This window comes from Danio aesculapii, chromosome 18 (assembly GCF_903798145.1).
Source record: "Danio aesculapii chromosome 18, fDanAes4.1, whole genome shotgun sequence".
NCBI lineage: Eukaryota > Metazoa > Chordata > Actinopteri > Cypriniformes > Danionidae > Danio > Danio aesculapii.
This window is the reverse complement of record NC_079452.1, coordinates 54,133,090-54,155,608: the sequence shown is the minus strand read 5'-3', so window position 1 is coordinate 54,155,608 and position 22,519 is coordinate 54,133,090. Positions and strand designations below refer to the sequence as shown.

Sequence of the window (22,519 nt, the reverse complement as noted above, 5' to 3'; positions counted from 1 at the left end):
ATCTTCTCCGTTAAACAGAAATTGGGGAAAAAATAATCAGGGGGCAACTAATTCAGGGGGGCTAATAATTCTGACTTCAACTATATATATATATATATGAAGAGTTCAGATGCAAAAACCTTTAAGTGCTGTCTGAAATTTCCATCTAAAATCTTTTTCTCAGCCTCCCTTGTTTATGTTGAGTTATTTCACTTTAAAGACCATTTATATAAATAAATAAATAAATATATATTATAAATATATATATTATAATTAAATATATATGTAAATATATATATTTATAAAATAAATATAATTATTATTATGTGTCTTGGAAAATATCTAGTAAAATATTATTTACTGTCATCATGGCAAAGATAAAATAAATCAGTTATTAGAAATCAGTTAGTTATTAAAACTATTATGTTTAGAAAATGTGTTGAAAAAATCTCTTCGTTTCTACTCTCAAAATTGAGCAAATTGAGGAAAAAATAAACAGAGGGGCTAATAATTCTGACTTCAACTGTATATTTACATTGAGTATGACATTTACATCACTTTAGATTAGAGTTTTCAAAACAACCTAATAAACGAAAAATTATGCTGTAAGAAACAAGGAAGATTTCTCAACTCAAAAAATCAATTAATAAATAACTAATAAGACATTCAATAAAAAAAAATTGGGTAACACTTTAGTTTAAGTAACAATTCTCAATGTTAACTACACTATCAGAAATAAAGATACAAGAGCTGTACCTAATAATTTTAAGTGGTACTCTTTTGTATTTCTTAGGTACTAATATGTACCCTTGAGGTATTAATAAGGACCCTTTAAGTACAAATATGTACCTTTCAAAAAGGTACCACCCCAGCGACAGCTCTTGTACCTTTATTTCTAAGAGTGTATAGTGGCTTATTACCTATTAAGATATTGACTGTTTATAAAGTACATGTTCAGCATGATGTTATTCTACATCCCTTACATAATACCTAAATACAAATACTAACTTAATAACTATTAATTAAAAGAAAGTTATGAGTGACAAATATCATAGTTAATGGATTATTAATAGCAAGAATTACCCAAAAATTGTAGTTTAAATCATATGCGTAAATAATGAAATAGATAACGAAATAGATTTTTATTTATTGGCTTAGAATCACAATGAATTGGAAATAATCTGTTTAATGAGAAAACTAGTTTTTTCAGTGAAAAAAAAATAAAAGCGGCTAATTTCTGAATAATTAAAGCAATTAAAGTGCATGAGAGTGATACAAATTGGATTTTTAAATTATGAATGTAAATCTAGTTATTGTGTAGATTTTTGTTGTAAATATGAACCAATTTATAGATGCAGAAATCCTATTTTTCTTTACAAATTTGCTTCAGGTTAAGTTTTCTAGTTGATGTTAAAATCCCTTGCACTGAAAAAAGTTTCGCTCAGAAATTTCTAGTGAATTTTAATAAGCAATAACAAAGAAACTGCCAATGAAACATTATATAAACACAACATTTGTAAAGTAGAAAGTATAAAACATTTTATTGTCAGACATTCATTTTTTAAAGTGCAGATTGAATTTCTTACATTCAGTTTAAATCAATAAATCTTAAATTCTGGCCTAAATATGTTTATCAGCCACAATCAATCAATCAATCAATCAATCAATCAATCAATCAATCAATCAATCAATCAATCAATCAATCAATCAATCAATCAATCATTTGTTGATTCTAGAAGGGAATTATCTTAGCTCTAAAATATTGTTAAACTATATATTATATAAAAATCTGAATTAAAAAATGATGGTACCCCTTTGGTTGATACAGAAAAACTAAACTTCTCAAAAGAAAATTCTTCTCTAATAATGTTTGGTTAAATTGCAACCCCAGAATATAAACTGAAGAAGTGTCAAGCTAAAGAAGTGTCAAGACTCACTGACCTCTTGACGGTATGGGTTTGCATGAGTGCAGCCTGGTTCATGGCCCTGACCCAGCCGTTCATGTCCTCCTGTGTGTCCGCACTGAAATAGTACGTCCTCATCCCGGTGTGCTCCGCCTGCGAGCCAATCACAGAGCTCTGTTTGTAAATGTACGAGCGCATCCCTGTGTGTGTCGCCTGCAAAGAGAGAGCACAATAATCAGCCCAGCCCTGGAACAGAAACCGAGAAACGCTGAGTCAGCAGATTAGGGTTGGCCAGAGGAGCATCTGAGATTTCAGCATGATGATAACAAGAGGCGTGGGGGAAAAATTGACACAAAAGAATGAATAAATGAGCAAATACAGATCAAGCCAAGGCCATACTGAGATGACAAACACATATATAGACACACACTATACACACAACTTATCGATTGTGTAATCAATGGATCAACGGTATCAGCATGAAGGACAGATGGAAAAGTCAAAGGTCAGATTTATTACATTAAAGCAACACACCAATCAATAACAGAAAGAAAGACAGTGTACATCTGAAGATACTAAAAAGCTGATAAATGTAATAGTGTCTGGCTGCAGACTTGACATGCACTCTCAGGATTAGGTGTAGATGTTAAAACCCAATAGTGTCTGACAGTGCATGTGATATCAGCATGCAGCCAGACCTTTCTCAATAAATGGGTTATAAAGAAAGACTAGTGCAAGACAACTCCTTTAATTTGATGGTTTACTTTACTGGATAAAGCAAAATATGACAAAATAAACAGTTTATATATGTACAAATGCACAATAATTGTGTAATTAAACATGTAAAAATAGTGTGATTAATTACTATAAATAATAAGGATGTCATTAGGGCTGTGCAATCAATCGAAACTCAATTTTCCTTTAAAATTTGGCCTCCAATGTGAAAAAAAAAAACTAAAGTAAATACAAAACTTTTTTGCACTATATACCACTCCCTACTTCAGGAGTCAATACACACGCAGGAGTCAATACACAATCAAAGTAGTTATGGTCATATGGCCTACCCAGGATCATTTAAATTAATCATGATTACAATATTGATCTAATACTGGTAATTCGTGATTATGATGTGTTCCCCGATAATCGAGTAGCCAATAACAATAGTCGATATTCTTTATATTTGGAAGCGGATAATTGACATTTAGGCACATATATACAAATCAAGATATTATTAATTAATAAGATTTTGCAAAAACAAAACACAAACAAATACAGTGAGGATTACAGATTTATATTTATAAAACCGTAACTGCAGAGATCAAAGACCAGTAAAAAAAAAAAAAAAAAACTGCAAGAAAACATCTAGAACTTTCTTTTCCCAAAATCATTTGCAAATTGCTATTCTGAATTCTTTTGTCAAAAAAAGATAACCTTTAAATGTTAAAATGATAATTGATAGTCTTAAAATATTACATTTAGCAAAACTATAATAAATATAATGCACTACCTCTACACTGTCAAAATATCAGTAAATTAGCAGTATTTCTGTATTTTATGATTCATGTTTTTATTTGCCCTTTTTATTTATGCTTTTGAATTTGAATTAAATTTATGCTCATTTATGCTTTTGAATTATGGGACCTTGACAAAAGTCTTGTCACCTAGTTTTAGAAAACAACAAATAATAACTTGCCTTCTAGTTGATCATTTAATATCAGAAGTGGCTTACACGAAAGGCCTCTAGATTACGCTTATTTTACCAAAATATTATATTTATAAAACTTATATTCAGAGAGCTAAGACCAGGAAACAACCCCCCACCCCCCCAAAAAAACTGCAAGAAAACATCTAGAACTTTTTTTTTTCAAAATCATTTGCAAATTGCAATTCTGAATTATTTTGTCAAAAAAGAGAACCTTTTCTTTCCTCTAGCAAATACATTTTTCTGAAATAAAAAATAAAGATTTATTGACAGATACCGATGTATCAGAAAAGTTGCAATTAAAATGATAATTGATAGTCTTAAAATATTACATTTAGCAAAATATATAAATATAATGCACTACCTCTACACTGTCAAAATTTCAGTAAATTAGCAGTTTTCTGTATTTTGTGATTCATGTTTTTATTTGCCCTTTTTATTAATGCTTTTGAATTTTACATGAAAGGCCTCTAGATTACGCTTATTTTACCAAAATAAAATATGATCATGCCTTGATTTTTAATTATTTATTTAGGACAGTAAGGTCTGACTTTGCTTAGACAAAAGTCTTGTAACTTAACAGAAATAATGTAAAGTATAGAATATAAAGTCATGGTGCAGTGGAAAAAGAATGAATATTGTGGATGACTCTTATGAGCTTGGAGGACTGCATCCATACATCTCTGCAACGACTCAAATAACTTATTAATAAAGTCATCTGGAATGGCAAAGAAAGCGTTCTTGCAAGACTCCCAGAGTCCATTAAGATTTTTTGGATTCATCTTCAATGTCTCCTCCATCTTACCTCAGACATGCTCAATAATGTACATGTCTGGTGACTGTGCTGGCCAGTCCACATTGACCTTCTTTGCTTTCAGGAACTCTGATGTGGAAGCTAAAGTATGAGAAGGAGTGCCATCCTGCTGAAGTAATGTAAAGGGCAGCACAAATGTCTTTATTTCTGAGGCTGTTGATGTCCTATCCACCCTGCAGATCTCTTGCACGCCCCATACTGAATGTAACCCAAACCAAGATTTTTCCTTCACCAAATTTGACTGATTTCTGTGAGAATCCTGGGTCTATGCAGGCTCCAATAGGTCTTCTGTAGTATTTGTGATGATTGGGATGCAGTTCAACAGAAAATTCATCTGAAAAATCTGCTTTCTGCCACTTTTCCAAATGATCAACTAAAAGTCAAGTTATTATTTGTTGCTCTTACAATTGGGATTGATGACAAGACTTTTGTCAGGTAGTGTATATTATAGTACAACAACCCAGTAATACACTACCAGTACATTTTCTGTACATTTTATAGCATTTGTTCCTCTATATATTATTTCATATACATTATAATATTTTAAACTACTAAAATGTTCATAAAAGTTAATTTGTTAAACTCTAGAGTTGAATTTTTAACTTCAAAAGTCGACAGAGCAAGGTCCCATGATGCAAATCACAACTGTAAATAAATGAAAAACATTTGCAAATTACAAAATATGGAAACTTCTCATTAACAGATATATTTTAACTGTATATTTTACTTAAATCATTAAAAAAATACAAAAGAATGCTCATCAATCAGTCTCAAATGGGTGCTCAACTTAAAAAAAAGAAAGAAAAGAACATATTTTAAATCATTTTATAAATACATACATTTTTCGTAGTTATGTATTAGCATTTTCTTATTTCTTTTAGAAAACAGGCTGCAATTCAACAGAAGATCACATATGCTGTAATTAACATGAACTCAACCTGCAATTTCCTCATTAAAAATAAACTCAAAGCTTGTAACTTCTGCTGCATTCAATTACGTAAAACGAAACAAAGAGACAATCATAGCTAAGTAAAGTCATCTGATCGTTCTTTCTCACTAATGCATTCCTTCTCTTTCCTATAATGCGAGTAAAAAGCACAACAAAAAAACACATGAAGACGTGTGCTTACATGACTGGCTCATTAAAGCAAGCAGTGAGGTGCTAAGCTGCTGCCTGTGTTTTAATGAAGAGCACTGCAATGAGGCTGTAAAACACAGACAGATGGCTGATCGCTTTGACTCACACAGGAGACTGGACCACCGCAGACCACTAGATGCTACAAAACTCAGCCAACAACCAGCCAAGTAGGCTATACTGTATGTAATTTTTCCTGACAAATAAGATGCGGATTTATTCGTTTTAAACCAGTGACTGTCTGTGTTTAAAAGAACACAAAAAGAGATATTCGGATAAATGGGCATGCTGCTCTTTTCCTTATAACAAAAAGGTCAGTGTTTGGGGGCTGTACACTGTAAAAAATGTTGTAAAATTTACAGTATTACTGGAAATTTAGGTTGCCTGTGATACTGTACATTTTACAGTGTGCTTGTAAATTTTACAGTATTGCTGGCAATTTTTACAGTAGGATTGGCAAAATTTACAAGCCCACTGTAAATGAACAATTACAACTGCACTCTTGATTTACAGCACAATTGCAATTGTTCATTTACAGTGCACTTGTAAGTTTTACAGTATTACTGTAAACCAAAACTGATCCTGTAAATTTTACAGCTAATTATATTGTAAATTTCCAGTATACAATTTTGGTTGCCAGTTATACTGTAAAATTTACATGCTCACTGTAAATTAACAATTACAATTGTGCTGTAAAACTACAGCAGAGCAGCAATTGTTAATTTACAGTAATACTGCCAGTAACTAATTATACTGCTAGCATTAACTGCCAGTAATACTGCATATTTTACAGCAATTTCTTTTAAATACTGTAGAGCAGGGGTTTTCAAACTGTGGGGTGTGCCAGCACCTATTAAGGGGAGCGCAAGACATTGAGGTGTGCACTCAAGGAAATTATGATGATTTTTATTCATTCACTAGAGGGAATAATATGATTAACGTTAGCTCCACAGCTAACTATCAGGCACATGTAGAGTTAATGCATTCCAGTAAAATATATACAATGGAGCGGGTGCTTTTTAAAACTAATGACGGTGAATGAATGAAAGTCAAACCGGTGAGCCGTCTGACAAAAAAGTGCCCTTCTGAATCAAATCAGCAGGATGCCCTTCTGGATCTTTCACTTACTTTGAGGACTACTGACTATGTTTACATGGACATCAGTAATAGTTATTTGCCTTAATCTGAATAAGACAATAATATAATTACGTGAAGTGCTTTTTGAATGTTGCGTCACCAGGCTATTCACGTTTCTTGTGTGAATTCACAAGTCTCATGTAATTTTGGGTGTTTCATCTTAAATTTCTCGACTTTAACTGCAGTTCGGCAGTTTCACTTTCACTCGTGAAGATTTCATTCATGCCCCCATGACAAACTGGGGTATTAGATGAAAATATGAAGGACTGGTGGAAGAGTGTTGTTTTCATTGATACCGCACGCTGTATATAAAGATAAAAAACTTCTGCATTTTGTGATGTGTGTATGTGTGTGTGTGCGGTTCTTTACTGACAGCCGCGTGTGTGAATCTTGTCAAAAAAATGTGGCAAAAAGTCCTACATGACGGTAATAATTTGATTGCGGTGTTTTCTTCCATAATGCCACTAATATCTGCATACTCCACATGTCTTAATTCCATTTCTGTTTAGTTCAGTTATGACTTTAGTCAGATTAGGGTAATCAAAAATCGCTGTTTACATAGTAGACTCTAATCAGAGTATTGTCTTAATCGTATTAAAATCTTATTAAAGTATTGTTGCCCATGTAAACATACTCAATGTTCGACTCAACCACACCATCAGGGCTCTGCGAACTTGGCTTTGCGAAGCAGCATTTTCTGTATGTACGTACATCAAAAGCAAATATGCTATGGCTCTTGCTCATTGACAGTGGAAGATGATATACGGTTGGTCGTGTCAGGAATCCGACCACAGATTAGCATGTTGTCCTTACAAAAACGGGCTCAGCCATCACACTGAATCAGGCAAGCTATATTTCAATGTAATTTCAATGTAATTAATTCTACACACTTTAAACGCAGCAAGTAATATGTGAATGATGTTTGCACATGCATTATAATTTTGGCTCGAGGGAGGGGTGCCTGGGGGGCCGAGAGTAAAATTTGACAAACTTGGGGGGGCGTGTGTCCTAAAAGTAAAAAAAAAAAAAAACCCGGTGAAGAGTATTATAAATGACAAAAAAAGTGTTATTAAAATACATGTTCTTACATGTATTTGAGAATTGGAATATCAGATATTTTACAATATAAATAGGATGTTAGTCAATATTTGCAAAAAATATCTAAATCCTCAGGCTGTGGTGTTTCACATTACAGTATAAACTTGATGTGTCAATGGAAAATTTAAAGTGATGCTTTCTAAATAATGGTGACAAAAGAATTCATGCAGGGTGGTTAGAAGGAGTTTTTAAGGGTTAAGTTGGAAACACGTTTCATATTTCATTGATACCCCTGTGTATTCAAACTTGTTTACAAGACTTGCAAAAATCAAAAGGTATTTTGTGTCATTATGACCTAGGGAAAAGATTTTCAGTGGATAATGGCCTATGCGAACACAGAGATATTGTATATCTTCAGAAGTGCCTGAATTAACTGTGTATGGAGACATTTCAGCGTGTTCCTTTGGATCACTGAGTGCTTTCAGTATATGAAAAATAGCTTCAGGAATAAATATTCAAAACACCTTCATTTGTAGCTTTTACATGAAATAAAATGTTTAATTATTCAAGTATGAAATGTTATAAAGTTATGAAATGAAGTTGCAACCCAGGCTCATTGTGGATATGTACTCCTGTCTACATTTCTGGACAGCACAAATTACGTAGCCAGAGGTACGTCGGTCTGCATTTCGTCTTTAAAATGAACACTATGGGTTGGTTTGATGCCGCCGATGGCTTCTGTTCATTTTAGTGCTACCAGCTGACCGTTTACCACCATATGGATGGCTTTTCCAGTGTTATCATGCCCAGTGGCTCACCTTGTAGGTGGACTTGGGACGTGAATCAAAGTTGACTGCAACGAAGGGGTTCGAGTCAGGTGTTCCATAAACCAGTTAAAACAAAAGCAAAAAATGTGGTAAAAACAATCAGCTGTGACGGCTTTTCTTTATCTAGATTGTATTTGAAAAAACTATCGGTTGGGTTTAGGGAAGGGGGTAGGTGGGTCAATGAGTCAGTCATTCAGTCGACAGCAAGCTGGCCTGGTCGGCTGAGTTGTATATTGCACCCTCTGGTGGATTTACGCTAGAAGAGGATGTGAGAGGAATTTTTGATCATAAAAAAAGCGTACACATCGGCCTCTGATGCGTTTGCAAAAACAAAAACTGTGAGTAGAAGTACTTAAGGTTACATATTTCGCTGTCATATGTAGACCTGTGTATATATTCTCAATGAGCCTGGGTTGACAAATAAAGTTGCTATAGGAAGAACCAAATAGTGGTATCACAGTGATGTAATTTTTTGGTTCCCCAAAGAACCTTTTAGCAATAAAAACTTTTATAATCTAAAGAACCTTTTTTTTCACTGTGAAGAACCTTTTTGGCAGATATAAACATTCCATGGATGTAAAAGATTGCTAATTGAACCAACAATGACAATAAACAAACATTTATTTAATGAAATGTGAAATTGTACATTTTTGAGTGAGCTGTTCATTTAATGACAGCAGGGTATGTATGAACAGCAGCAACAGTAGAAAATCCCTTTTATTGTTTTTTTTTTATTATTTTAAAGCCATTTTGAAAAAAAAAACTTTGTTATTTACAAATATATTTATATTCTATCATTTATTAATATAAAATATTTATTTACAAATATATTATTATTCTTCTAAAACACACATTTAATTAGTCAAAATAACAGCTGAAACTTTTATTTCAGATCAATGCTGTTTTTTTTATTCACAAGTCTCCAAAAGATAAAAAAAAAATCATAAAATGCACCTCTATTTGCACAAAAATATGGTTGGCAAAAATAAGAAACTTTTGCAGCCACCAATCATTATTAAATGATCATTTATTAATGCTCACCAGCAGTTTTAAATTATTTCCCGAATAAACATGCCACTAGCTAATTAGAGAAATAGCTGTTGAAAATTGAGCTTTTCAGTATTAAATTACATATTCAAATATCTTAAAATAGTAAAAAAAATATCTTTTGAATTGTTAAAAATGTTTTATATTTTATTAATAACTATATATAATTATAATTATTACTGTATATTTCAATAAAATCTAATAAACCCGACCTTGGTGAGCATTAGAAACTTTAAAAAAACATTAAAAAAACAACCCCAAATTTTGAACAGTAAAGTATTGTACTGTATATACTGTAGATGTAAACTGTATACTGTATATGTAAATGTATACTGGCATTTAAACAGGCAACCCATTTTACAAACCAACACTTTAATTGTAAGTAACATCAAATCATAACTCAAATCTTATAAGTAACAAAAGGCAAAACTATGTGCAGGCACATACTCATCTGTGCACACACACTTGTACACACAGAAGACGAAACAAAACAAAGAGCAAACAATAGCATTCTGCTTCCTTTCTTTTTGGCACCCTGAAGCATGTAGGACTGTTTGAAGATGCTTTGAGATTTACCAGGTCTTTCATTAATAACATTCTCTATTACGTCATGCACAGTCCATTAAAATGTTTTACTCAACATTCCAGCTGGCTTACAACTACATCAGGAGAGTTTCAGATATCTGTGAACACACTCTGCTGTGTCATATTACAGTTCACACTCTTTGAGATGTTAAATAGACAGTGAACTGACTCAATTAACAATTCATAGGTTTTTGAATCAGTTCAGAATATTTCGATCCAATTGACACAATGTGAATTAATTAGATTAGTAAAAAAATAAATTTGTAAAATTTGTAGACTTGTATGGCTTAATATAACATAAATAATGTCTCATAATGAAATATGAAAAAGAAACTCAATAGAAGATTTACATTGTACAAAATAATGCTAGCTACTGGCCTGCAACTGTTTCAACACAAATCTTAAAAGTAAACATGCTGATACAATGCTACATCATGCCACTTTTAGTTATCATTTTCAATCAAAAGGATGTTGGTCTTCGTTATCATTGATTCCCCCCCCCATAAATTGTAATGTTATAACGTTTATATGCTTCTGGATATATTACATTTTGAAAATTATTTCAAACTTTGCTCTGTAAATAATTTCCACACTGTACAAATTTTAAATATAATAATAATAACAATAATAACACATTTTTATTTGCGACAAACAGGTATGTATTTTGTGAAAAATGTTAACATGTGTTTTCTTTGAACTGATAACATGTCTTAATCAAAATTTTCAAATATGATCAGTTATTGATTTTATTTGCACAAAAAGACAATAGGTTAATATGAAGTATCCCATGTTTTCATTCCAAGTGTGTGTATTCGTATAGTTGGTCTTCTTCTGCGAATAAATGCTCTTTGATAATATGATAACCAGGGTTCCCACTCTTTTATCAACACCAAATTCAAGGACTTTCAAGGACTTTTTAAATCACTAATATTTTAAATTGAGCACTTTTGTAATTCACACCCCCAGCATGTACTGTAGCACCAGGTCCTTCCTGTACATAAAATTTCACTATTAATATTTACATTAAAATGTCATAATGATGAGTTTTAAATGTAATTTTTAAAAATGTTGACCATTTCAAACAACTTTTTTAAAGTCATGTTCAAAGAGCTTTAATACAATTTGTTGAATTCTATACTGGCATTATTCAAATTTTGTTTCTGAAGTATTGATAAAATGCATTATTTTTCATAGTTCATGTTTAAGATTGAAACTTAAGATTTTTAAATTTAGAATTTCTTTTTTTTTTGTTCAGGCTTTAAAAGCAGAACAATACAATTGGCGAAATAACACCATAAACTTTAAATTCAAGGACTTCCAAGGACCTACAATGCTCAGCATATATAAGTACACCCCTCACAAATCTATCTTTTAAAATCATATTTCTAATAGGAAGATATACAATAGTATATTTGTGTATATACATTAGATTAGTCAAGCCAAATCTGGAGCTTATCTAACAAAATAACTTACGATAACGATCCAAAAAGTAGTGCAGCCAAATTTATATTGAGTTAACTTGTTAACAAAAGTTCGGCACTGGAACCACAATTCACTGTCTCCTTAACCAATCACCTACTCCCTAAAACTTATTTAAGGCAGACCAGCCCTCTAGCATTGTTCTTCTCGTTCTTTCGAACCCCCCCTTCCTCTATTTCCCATTCACAATCCTATAACCCTCTCTTCACTCCTAGGTTGAATCGGGGGTCCAATAATTCATTCATTTTCTTTTCGGCTTAGTCCCTTTATTAATCTAGGGTCGCCACAGCGGAATGAACCGCCAACTTATCCAGCACATGTTTTACGCAGCGGTTACCCTTCCAGCTGCCACCCATCTCTGGGAAACATCCATACACACTCATACACTATGGACAATTTAGCCTCCCCCATTCACCTATACCGCATGCCTTTGGAATGTGGGGGGACCCAGAGCACCCGGTGGAACCCAACGTGATTGCAGGGAGAACGTGCAAACTCCACACAGAAACGCCAACTTCACCCAGCCGAGGCTCGAACCAGCGACCTTCTTGCAGTGAGGCGACAGCACTACCTACTTCGCCACTGCGTCGCCAGGGTCCAATCACTCTACCAAAATATTACAAAGTCAGTACCCCCACTCTAAGTCTCTGGGCATTATCGTAGGATGCCTGATCAACTTATCTACGCTGTTAATCCTCTAACTTCCCTTCCCCCTCATTCCACTGTTCTCTTACCATCCCTTTCATCCCTACATCCCTACAATAAAGTCTAGCTCAAAGTGTGGCGTGGTCCATGCTGGTGAAATATTATAGAAAAATATTAAATACAAATTTGAAAAATTATCTTGCCATTTCTAAATATGTTTGGTAACTAAAATATGAATTTAATAAATATATCTGTTTAATAAATCTGTTTTGTTTAAATGCACCAAAATACATTCCCTATATTCACTGAGAAATCGATACAAATATTCATTTTCAAAATGGGGTGAACTCAATTATACTGTATGTTTGTTTTTAAGTACTTTCCAGGCCTCATATGTCTGAAAATCAAGCACTTTCGACTACTTTCAAGAAGCTTGGCAACCCTGGATAACCTTTTAGAAATGTAGGCATTCTGAACACACATTATCAGTAAAGAAAACACAAACAATATTTTACTCAAGACATAAAATACCACTATTTTAACATATAATACCTCTAATAAACATGTATTGTTCTTAAAACAACCAATATTATATTTTATTATATATTTAAAGACCTTTAGACAGCCTAAATACGTGACATTGTTTCCTGAAAAAGATCATTTCAAACATCTCAAAAGGAGGAAATAGTCACACACACACACACACACACACACACACACAAAAGAGTTTGCACATGCCAGAGGGTTATTAGTTTGAAGCGGTAGAGTTAAAAGTGTACCTATTTACAGGTGATGCTGAATGTGTCTCAGAGGCTTTTCTGGACTGTCAGTCACTCATCACAGGCAGGACACCCACCAACGGGAACAGAAGAAGGACACAGTTCAGCAAATACAGGACAATGACCGCTCACCTGAACCAAAACCTATTGGCTCTTCCAGGACATGAAACTGGGGAAACTGTCAATGTGATTTAAGGCCTGTGAGCACCGTCAAGATAAGAATGTGACTTAAACAAATAGCAGGAGCTGAAGAGCACAAAAAAAGAGCACGACAGACTGCAAAACAGCCTTCAACATGTAGCACAAATACCCCACAGTTAGAAAGCTGTAACAGAAATACAAAAGCCATAGTTTGCTCAGTATAGGCTGTTATACAGAGATCTAGAAGATAGAAACTAGAATCAGTGAAAGATTGACACTCAGCGTTGTCCATCTACCAGAATGTGGGCTGAGTTTGCTGGCTGAGCAGAAATCACCGCAGTAAGCCTTCTTTTTCAGAGGGGATTAGTACAGATTACAGACTCCCAGTGTGACTCAGTAACAAAAATCTACATTCAGAATCCAAGGTAAATGCTGTCTCTTGTGTGAAGATTAGCGCAAATGATCCCTAACCCTCTACAGCATGGCTCTCAAACTCGCGGCCTGCGGGCCAATTACGGGCCGTGGGACAATGGTTTGTGGCCTTATTTTGAAAGTTTAATGTCAGTGTGGCCCGCGAGTTTGAAATGTATGGCACTACAGTGTTCTGTGTGGAGCTGAATGAACCCACTAATCACGGTGGGGTATATGGCTCTTGGGGGCGGGACATCAGCTGGACTTGACACAGGCAGAGAAACATTTCTCAGTGAAAGTTACAGCAGCATTGCCATGGAGTGTTTTCTTCCATGCCTGCTGGCTGCCTCGTTGGACATTCGTTCCAGCGCACTTCACTCACAACACTTCAAAAAAGTTTTTTAGGTGTGCTTTTGAACAATTCAACCACTGAAGTGACATGGGGGGGGGGGCTCTATTTTAACGATCTAGGTGCAAAGTCTAAAGCACATAAAATAAAAGCATTAAGGGTGTGTCAGAATCCACTTTTGCTATTTTAAGGACGGAAAACCATGGAAAAGCCCAGGTGCATGGTCTAACAGGGTTGTGCTTAATCTCTTAATGAGTTATGGGTGTGTTTTGAGCATAACATGGTGAGAAAACAGTTAAACAGACCATCTGTAGCGCGGGGATGAAAAATGAGCCTTCTCCATTCGGCCTCTTTGCTTTCTCTTTCTCTTTAGTTTTACTCTTTACTCCTTTACTTTCGTGGATAACAAAACTGTGTTGCACTCACTCCACTGATGAAGTTCATCAGCCTACATATTTAATTTTGTTTCTTAAGTGCAAAGGTTTGTTTCAAAACTATTTTTAAATTTCCACCAAACGAATAAATGAACTTTTCTCTAATAATTTACTTGAGTAAGAATAAAAGTACACATCTTTAAATGTACACGTTACCCAATAATTGTAACGAAGTAAATATAATTTGTTATTATCCACCTCTACATATAATAAATAATACTGCTAATAATAATAACATTAAGAGCAAATTGTCATGAATTTCAGTTCTTCAAAATAGCAACGCGTCAATGATGTGCCTTAACACACCTTCTTTATAGACCAGCAACCCCTTATCAGTTCACAAAGTGGTGTAAATGGATCTGCTATTTGAACAACGCAGTGCAAAATGTGAAAATCAGGGTTGCGCTGTTGTGAAAATAGCAACAAATTGTGTCAAACACGTCTTGCACATTATTGCGCCAGGTGTAGGAAAGGGACCGTGATGTATTGACTAATATATATATATATATATATATATATATATATATATATATATATATATATATATATATATATATATATATATATATATATATATATTTATTTATTTATTTATTTTTTTTTTTTTTTTACCTTATACTGTATGTCTTGAAATATTGCTGTCAATGGAGGTCAGGCTTCCTGTGAGGTCTCAGATTTCATCTAAAATATCTTATTTTGTGTTCTGAAGATGAACAAAGGTATCAAGGGTTTAGAACGGAATTAATAACAGAATTTTTATTTTTGGGTGAACTACCTTAAATGTATGATTTGATTACTTTTTAAAATCTGTTTGCCGATTTTCCTCTCATGTATTGTAAAATTATGACTTTACTTTGAAAGTCACTGAAGACACCATATTTCACCAAAGTTTACTCACTTTTCCAGTCTTGCAACTAGTTTTAAACATCCAGAGAACAATCACATATGTTTTCATCCAAAAAGAAAAAACACATGAGCTTAACAAAAGAAATAATATTGGAATAGCATGGGAAATATGTAAAACACAAGTGGAACACATGGAAACATGAAGTGTGTTTTTAAATATTTAATGTGAAAGTTAAACTATCACATTTGAACAAATGTGGACAAATATAAACATGATAGCATGGGATAGCATTGTTTCATAACAATAACAAAACAAAAACATCATTCACATGCGTTCCAATTGTGTTCCACATGCTTCACATGTGAAGCTCATGTGGTTTTATGTAAGTGCAAACACCAGCTAAAAGCTCTTTTACATATTCTTGTTTGCAGATTCCAGTTTAGCAAACAGCACTCTTGGAAAACAACATGACACCGAAGACTGTGTAAAACTATCCGTTAAAGAAGGAAAGTGAAAGAGGAGTGCTGCTAAGTGCAAACTGAGATCAACTTTAAACTATGAAGCTTTAAGATCTTCTCGAAACCTGTAACAGCGTCTCCTGCTCCCACATTGAAAAACACATTTCCATTTTTGAGAACAAGGGCAGGATGGAGATGAGCGGAGAGAGGTAGACATGGTTATATAACCTTGTTGCCCTCAGGAAGAGTACAGACCCATATATACACTCTGTGTCATGAACCCCATGAGGACAACAGTGAAGCGCACAAGCTGCAGGGGATGAAACCACAAAAACCACAGCTAAAATATTCACCTACAACAAACATCACTTGTAGATAAGCTCTGAATACGAAGAGCTGTGTATGTGTGAAAACATACTTGATTTTCATGGAAAAATGAAATGGCCATGTTTTGAGCATATTAAGCAGCTCATTTCTGTCTTTGGCAAATGGCTACGTTCACCAAACTAGGCTGAAGCCATGCTGGACAATGAAGCAAGCGTATTCAGAACTGCATACTGACTCAAAGTATTCAGCCAATTGCACACAACAAAACAGAAAGACGATTGACAGGGAGACATGAAGCAGATACTGCAAGAAAAATTAGATGAACGAGCAAGGAGGTTTTACATTCGTTATCAGTCAGATATAAATTGTGATGTCGTCACCTTGGAATTATAAGGTTCTATCAGCGTTCTGAATGATTTTGAGATATTGACCTTCAAAGTTTTTGCATTCCATATTGCAAACAGTATGTGTGTTTTTTAAATAAAAAGTCTAAAAATGTAAACTACTTATAAAAAAACACCCCATAATGCAAATAAGTTGTCAATTAATAAGAATATGTCAATAACTCAATTTTGACAAAAATGTCAGATTGAATCCTATAATTCTAAGGTGACGAAGTGTTTTAGGACTCGTATCAATCCGAAGGAGTTTATTTTGTAACAGTTGTCAATGATGGAGTTACCCATGAAAATGAAACTCATGTCATCATTTACTCACCCTAATGTTCACAAAAAAAACAAATAAGACTTTCTCCAGAAGAAAAAATTTTATCAGATATACTGTGAAAATGTCCTTGCTCTGTTAAACATCTTTTTTTTCTTTTTAAATATTTCCCAAATGATGTTTAACAGAGCAAGGAAATTTTCACAGTATGTCTGATAATATTTTTTCTTCTGGAGAAAATCTTCATCTTTTATTTCGGCTAGAATAAAAGAAGTTTTTCATTTTTTTATAAACATTTTAAGGTAAAAATTTAAGCTATATATTTTTCTGATAGTCTACAGAACAAACCATTGATATACAATGATTTGCCTAATTACCCTAACCTGCCTAGTTAACCTAATTTAATTTAATTTAATTTAATTTAATTTAATTTAATTTAATTTAATTTAATTTAATTTAATTTAATTTAATTTAATTTAATTTAATTTAATTTAACAATAATTTGCTTTATTTCGGCTAGAACAAAAGCAATTTTATTAGCCACTTTAAGCTATATATTTTACGACAGTCTACAGAACAACATCGTGAATACACTGTAAAAAATGTATCTAAAAGTGATGACAACGAATGGTTTTAAGTTACTTGAACTGAATTTATTAGGTTAATCAGGTTTCAACATTTTTTTTTAGCTATACAAGGTTTAACAAAATATGTTTAGTCAGTTTGACTGATTTTAGGTGGGATGACAAGAAAAGTCCATTTGATTCAACACAAAAATTTTAGGCAGGACATTTTTTACAGTGTAGATATTAAGTATATTGCGATCTATATAAAAATGTGATCTTACATTAAAAGCATATTTGTAGCTAATGTGATCTTCAGATGGTGCAAATGTACCTTTTAGAAGCTTCTGTTCTTATTCACTGTACTTGTATTTAAAATAACAACCGACTACTGTTTACTCTTTAAAACAATTCCATTTCTGTTTCACAGTAAATGAATAAATGATGACAGAATGTTCACTTATGGATGAACCATTAAGTTACTGTATACCTATTAAGTAAACATCACCACTGCATAGCATGTGATTAAGAGTTTCCAATTTAAAGGAGTAAATCATTTAACCATTCGTTTAAAAGCAAATGGCCATCAATATAAAATGCAGCCTTACCTTAAAAGCATATTTGCGACTGATGTGATCTTCAGGTCCCACAGGAGCGATGGTGTAGCTGGGCAGAGGAATGCTACCCAAAACTGACTCTTCACGGCTGTCTGTGGGATAAAAAAACAACAGGCTGGTTTTGTCTTCGTCTCTGGCTCTCTTTCTTGCTGGCATGTGATAGTCTCGGACCCGTCTTTTCTCACACCACTCTGATAACATCATCACATCTCACACATTTAAGTTTAGCCTTGAACCGACCTGACCGTTTCTTTCCAGTCTGTGTGTCTGAAACACATCGAGTGGTGAGTTGACAAGGCGATAAGGGTGGACGGATTAGGATGTAATGGGTTAAAAATAATTCAAGGTGGGTTGAAGGAGAAATTCCAAAACTGAGGCAGGTCATGTTTTCGTTTGAGTGGGCAGAGAGAAGAGAAAGCAGACTGACTGGAAAATGCGGATGAATTGCATCCTATTAAAAAAACACGAGGGGAAAACAACATAAAAAAGGTGGAAGAAAGCACATCAGATTTTATTTATATATAAGTAATAATTAATAACTTTTGGTTACACTTTATTTTAAGGTGACGTGGTTACAGTGTAGTCATTTAACTGCTGAGTAATATTAATTATTTACACATACTATACAGCGTTAAAATGTGGGTTAGTTTTAGTCCATTTTTTAATCCATTGTAATTACTATAGTAAGTTAGTAAGTGCATAGAACATGTATTGTATAACTCATTAATTCATTCATTCATTTTCTTTTCAGCTTAGTCACTCTATCAATCTGGGGTCGCCACAGCGGAATGAACCGCCAACTTATCCAGAATATGTTTTACGCAGCGGATGCCCTTCCATCTGCAACCCATCACTGGAAAACATCCATACACACTCTTTCACACACATACACTACGGACAATTTAGTCTACCCAATTCACCTATAGCACATGTCTTTGGACTTGTGTGGGAAAAAGGAGCACCTGGAGGAAACCCACGCGAACTCGGAAAGAACATACAAGCAAACTCCACACAGAAACGCCAGCTGACCCAGCCGAGGCTCGAACCAGTGACCTTTTTGCTGTGAGGGGAATGAGCTATCCACTGTGCCACCGTGCAGCCACTGTATAACTGCATCTATGGAACAAAATCAATGCCAAATGTATTGAATTAAAAAGCTTGTTGAATAGCACAAACTGAAAAAAATAATACACCGTATTAACAAGTTCTTGCATTTTAATGACTTGAATTGCAGGGTTTGTATTTTTAGGTCCTGAAATTTAACATAGCTGTTTATTTAAGCTGTGAATAGTTCAACTAAAAATATTTCAAACATGTTTTTGTACTTATAAATTCAATAATTCATTTTCAATTTCCAGGATTCACTTACAAAATATTCAATACCCTTTAAAAATACGATGTATAATATTCAAAAGGTAATTTTCAGTTCATTTTATTTCAGTTCAAATATTCGCTTCCATAAATTCAGTGGCTCAAATTCGACTGTTAAAATTCAACATTACATCCGGGAACTGCAGGAAAAGCAATAGATTGCAGATTGAAGATCGCCAGCTGCTTTTCCACCAGCAGGTGGAGATGGAATAATTTAAGATTTTTTACCCAGTAAATAGACGAGAAAAAAAGCTAATAAAGGCACAAAAGTAGCATTTAATATTAATATCAGTGTCTTGGACATTATAAGTAATAAAATGAGTATGAGTAAAATAAGTAAATGATCTTTTGGTCATTAATATGTGCCCTTATGTAACAGAAGCCAGTTGGTGATCGCGTAAACCTCACTTCTCGGATTCAGCGACAGATGTTGTTCTGCAGTGCCATTCACAGACTCTTAAATGGGCAGGTGCTCAGTTACGCTATGTGGTAGGGATGTGACGGTCGCGGAAATTAGCTAAGTGGGGGTGGTGACGGTCGCGTGATTCTCGCTAAGTGTGTATGTGTGTGTGTGTGTGTGTGTGGGGGGGGGGGGGGGGGGGGGGGGGGGGTTAATAGGTATGATTAATATAATAATGGAAACACTCTTGTGTTATCATGCTTGGCCAAATGTCACGACTTTCACTTTTCACATTCATATGCACAGGCCCAGATATCATCTGAAACTTCAGAGGTGTTCCCATCAAATATTGGCAGCCATCCAGCATCTCTCAACCAGTATTTGATGTGCGGTGCTGGCTCTGACCGTGACCGGCCACCAGAGCTCGCGCCCACTCGTTTGCCGCGTACAAGCCGCACAGGTATAAAAAAAACGCCAAATATTTCATTCATTCATCAATTCATTCATTCTCCTTCGGCTTAGTCTATATTTAGAGGTCGCCAATCATTTTAAATAATAAAGTAAAATATATATATATATATATATTTTTTTTTTTCGTTCATAATATAAAAATAAAGGCGTGCAGTAAGCCTAGGCTACTACATAACAATAAAAACAATTAATCTGGACAAACTAAAGGCACCATGGCAGAACCCCAAAAATTAGAAAAATGAAAGGCAGGCAGAGTGTTAAAAAGAAATACTAATTTAGAACCACGAATGACTTATTCAAGCGCAGTAGCCTAAATAAATGTTATAAAATAATAAGAATAATAACAATAATAATAATAAAATAATAACAACAACAATAATAATTTAAATAATGAAACTATAGCCTACCCCAATCCTGAAAAAAGCTGCGTTTAAACAGCACAAACTCTCTAATAACCCCTTAATGCTTATGCCATATATTAGACGGTTCTGTATTAATAACTGAAGACGCTCCTTTAATGCATTTGCTCGCTATGTTAAATTATTTTAAATTACACGTCCCATCCATACCCAACCTTAAATCGTACCTGAACACTGTCTTTATCTAACACCATCTGTCCAACAGTTGCAAGTAAACTGTTTTGTGTGACATTCTCATAAAATCTCTCTGGTTTTGAATTTTGTATGATTATTTTATTTCCTTTCTCTTACGTTTATATTCGTTAGCAGCCAGTCAATATTATACTTTACATCTATGGAAGAATGAGTTAATAAAGATAGAGAATGTAACATCATATTCATCAAAAGATGGTTTATGCATTAGAGATGCGCGGTTGGCAGTTTCAGCCGCGGACTCCGCGGATAAACCGCGGATCGGGCGGATGACGTGACGAAAAATAATATTTTAATTAAATTCGGGCGGGTGGCGGGCGGTTAATAAAAAAATATGTATAAATTGTTAAATATGATCTGACCATACCTACATCCAAAAAATCGAGCACACTTTGAAATAGTCAAATTTTCATCAGGTAGTAATATGTCTAGTCGAGTCTATGAGCAACAAGTGCTGTGAGCGAGCGCTCCTTCAGTGCAGCAGCGCGTTATAGAGGCCAGGCGCTCTCGTCTGAATCCGGACACTGTAGATGCTATTTTATTCCTGCATAGTGCCAAGAAAATTCAAACTAGACCTAAGGTCAGGCATATTAAACCAATTAGCCTATGTTATCTAGACTACACATAGCCCATGTTTAACATAAACTTTTGAGTTCGGTCAGCTGATAATTTTACGTTCATATTGGTTTAGCCTGTTCTATTCTAGACATGTTGTTTATTAGTTATTTGGCCTCGCTTTTACGTTCTGAGGCTTAAGGTTATTTTGCCAGAATTTCTTTGTCGCAAGCGTAGTATTTCATTATGCTTCAAGTTTGTGGGGATGATCGTAAGTTCATAGGTTATTGGGGCATAGACTTGTCATACAGGCAATTTAGCCTGGTCAGACTTCATGTTCGCTCAAAGAGGGATGGTATATATATATATATATATATATATATATATATATATATATATATATATATATATATATATTTGTTAGTTGAATTTCTAATTGTGGGGGTGACTAAGCCTATAAGGCTTAACTACGATATGACGTTTTTATTTATTATTATTTTTTTTTAATGTTTGCCAAAGCATGCGACTATAGCCTATGCCTACATTAAGATATTTATTTTAATATTTTTATACTGCCTGTTGTTTCTTTTGGCATATAAAATAGGCATTGTCTGATAGAGATATCAATAGAGGTTCATCTGTGTCGCAGAATTGGTGTTGTTTCCGATTTCTACAAGCTCAATAACTTCCACAGCAAAAAAATAAATAAAAAATAAATAAATAAATAGTCGAAAAACGGTGCCTATTAATTAGATGTGCAAGACAAGCAGATAAGTTTTTTGGGTTGCTATGGACAACTACAAATGTGAACATTATTAGGCTATAATGTAAATGACTTATTATTCTATCTATTTGCTAAAAAATAAAGTGAAATAGGCATTTAGTAGTAGGCTAAATAGCAGCATGTTGAAATGATGTGTCAAAATGCGTTTTCTATTAGGCTACTATAAAAAAAAATGTACAGTAGTGCGTTTAATTTAGACTATTTGTTTTTTTTCTCTGTGCGCCGATCGGAGACGGAGTTCACTGCTGATATTCGTGTTGGATATTCTGAGAGCTTTATAGGGTGCTTCTCATTTCTTATTTGTGCATCCTCGTTTCCTTTCCTTGCTTTCTTTCCTCGTGTCTTAGCTCCACCCCTCCGGGATGCGAGGGAAGGACGCAAGGAAAAGACTCGAGGACCAAAGACACGTCCTCGTATCGTTTAGCGTCACTTCAAAGCGTCGTCAA

The 22,519-nt window shown here is 34.1% G+C and overlaps 1 protein-coding gene across 15 annotated transcripts in view; it reads right to left on the bottom strand.

Annotated features, from left to right (window-relative positions):
* The window catches only part of plekha7a (pleckstrin homology domain containing, family A member 7a), a 203,523-nt gene that overhangs the window by 60,364 nt on the left and 120,640 nt on the right, over window positions 1-22,519 (bottom strand). For 12 of the 15 annotated variants that reach the window (XM_056478798.1, XM_056478812.1, XM_056478811.1 and 9 more), the window contains 2 exons: window positions 17,873-17,973; window positions 1,921-2,096 (listed from right to left, as the gene is read on the bottom strand). In XM_056478798.1, the coding sequence (XP_056334773.1) occupies window positions 1,921-2,096; window positions 17,873-17,973 (277 nt within the window). Of the gene's footprint in view, window positions 1-1,920; window positions 2,097-13,071; window positions 14,462-17,872; window positions 17,974-22,519 lie in introns of those variants that run through there. The other 3 variants (XM_056478805.1, XM_056478799.1, XM_056478810.1) reach the window with 2 other exon arrangements.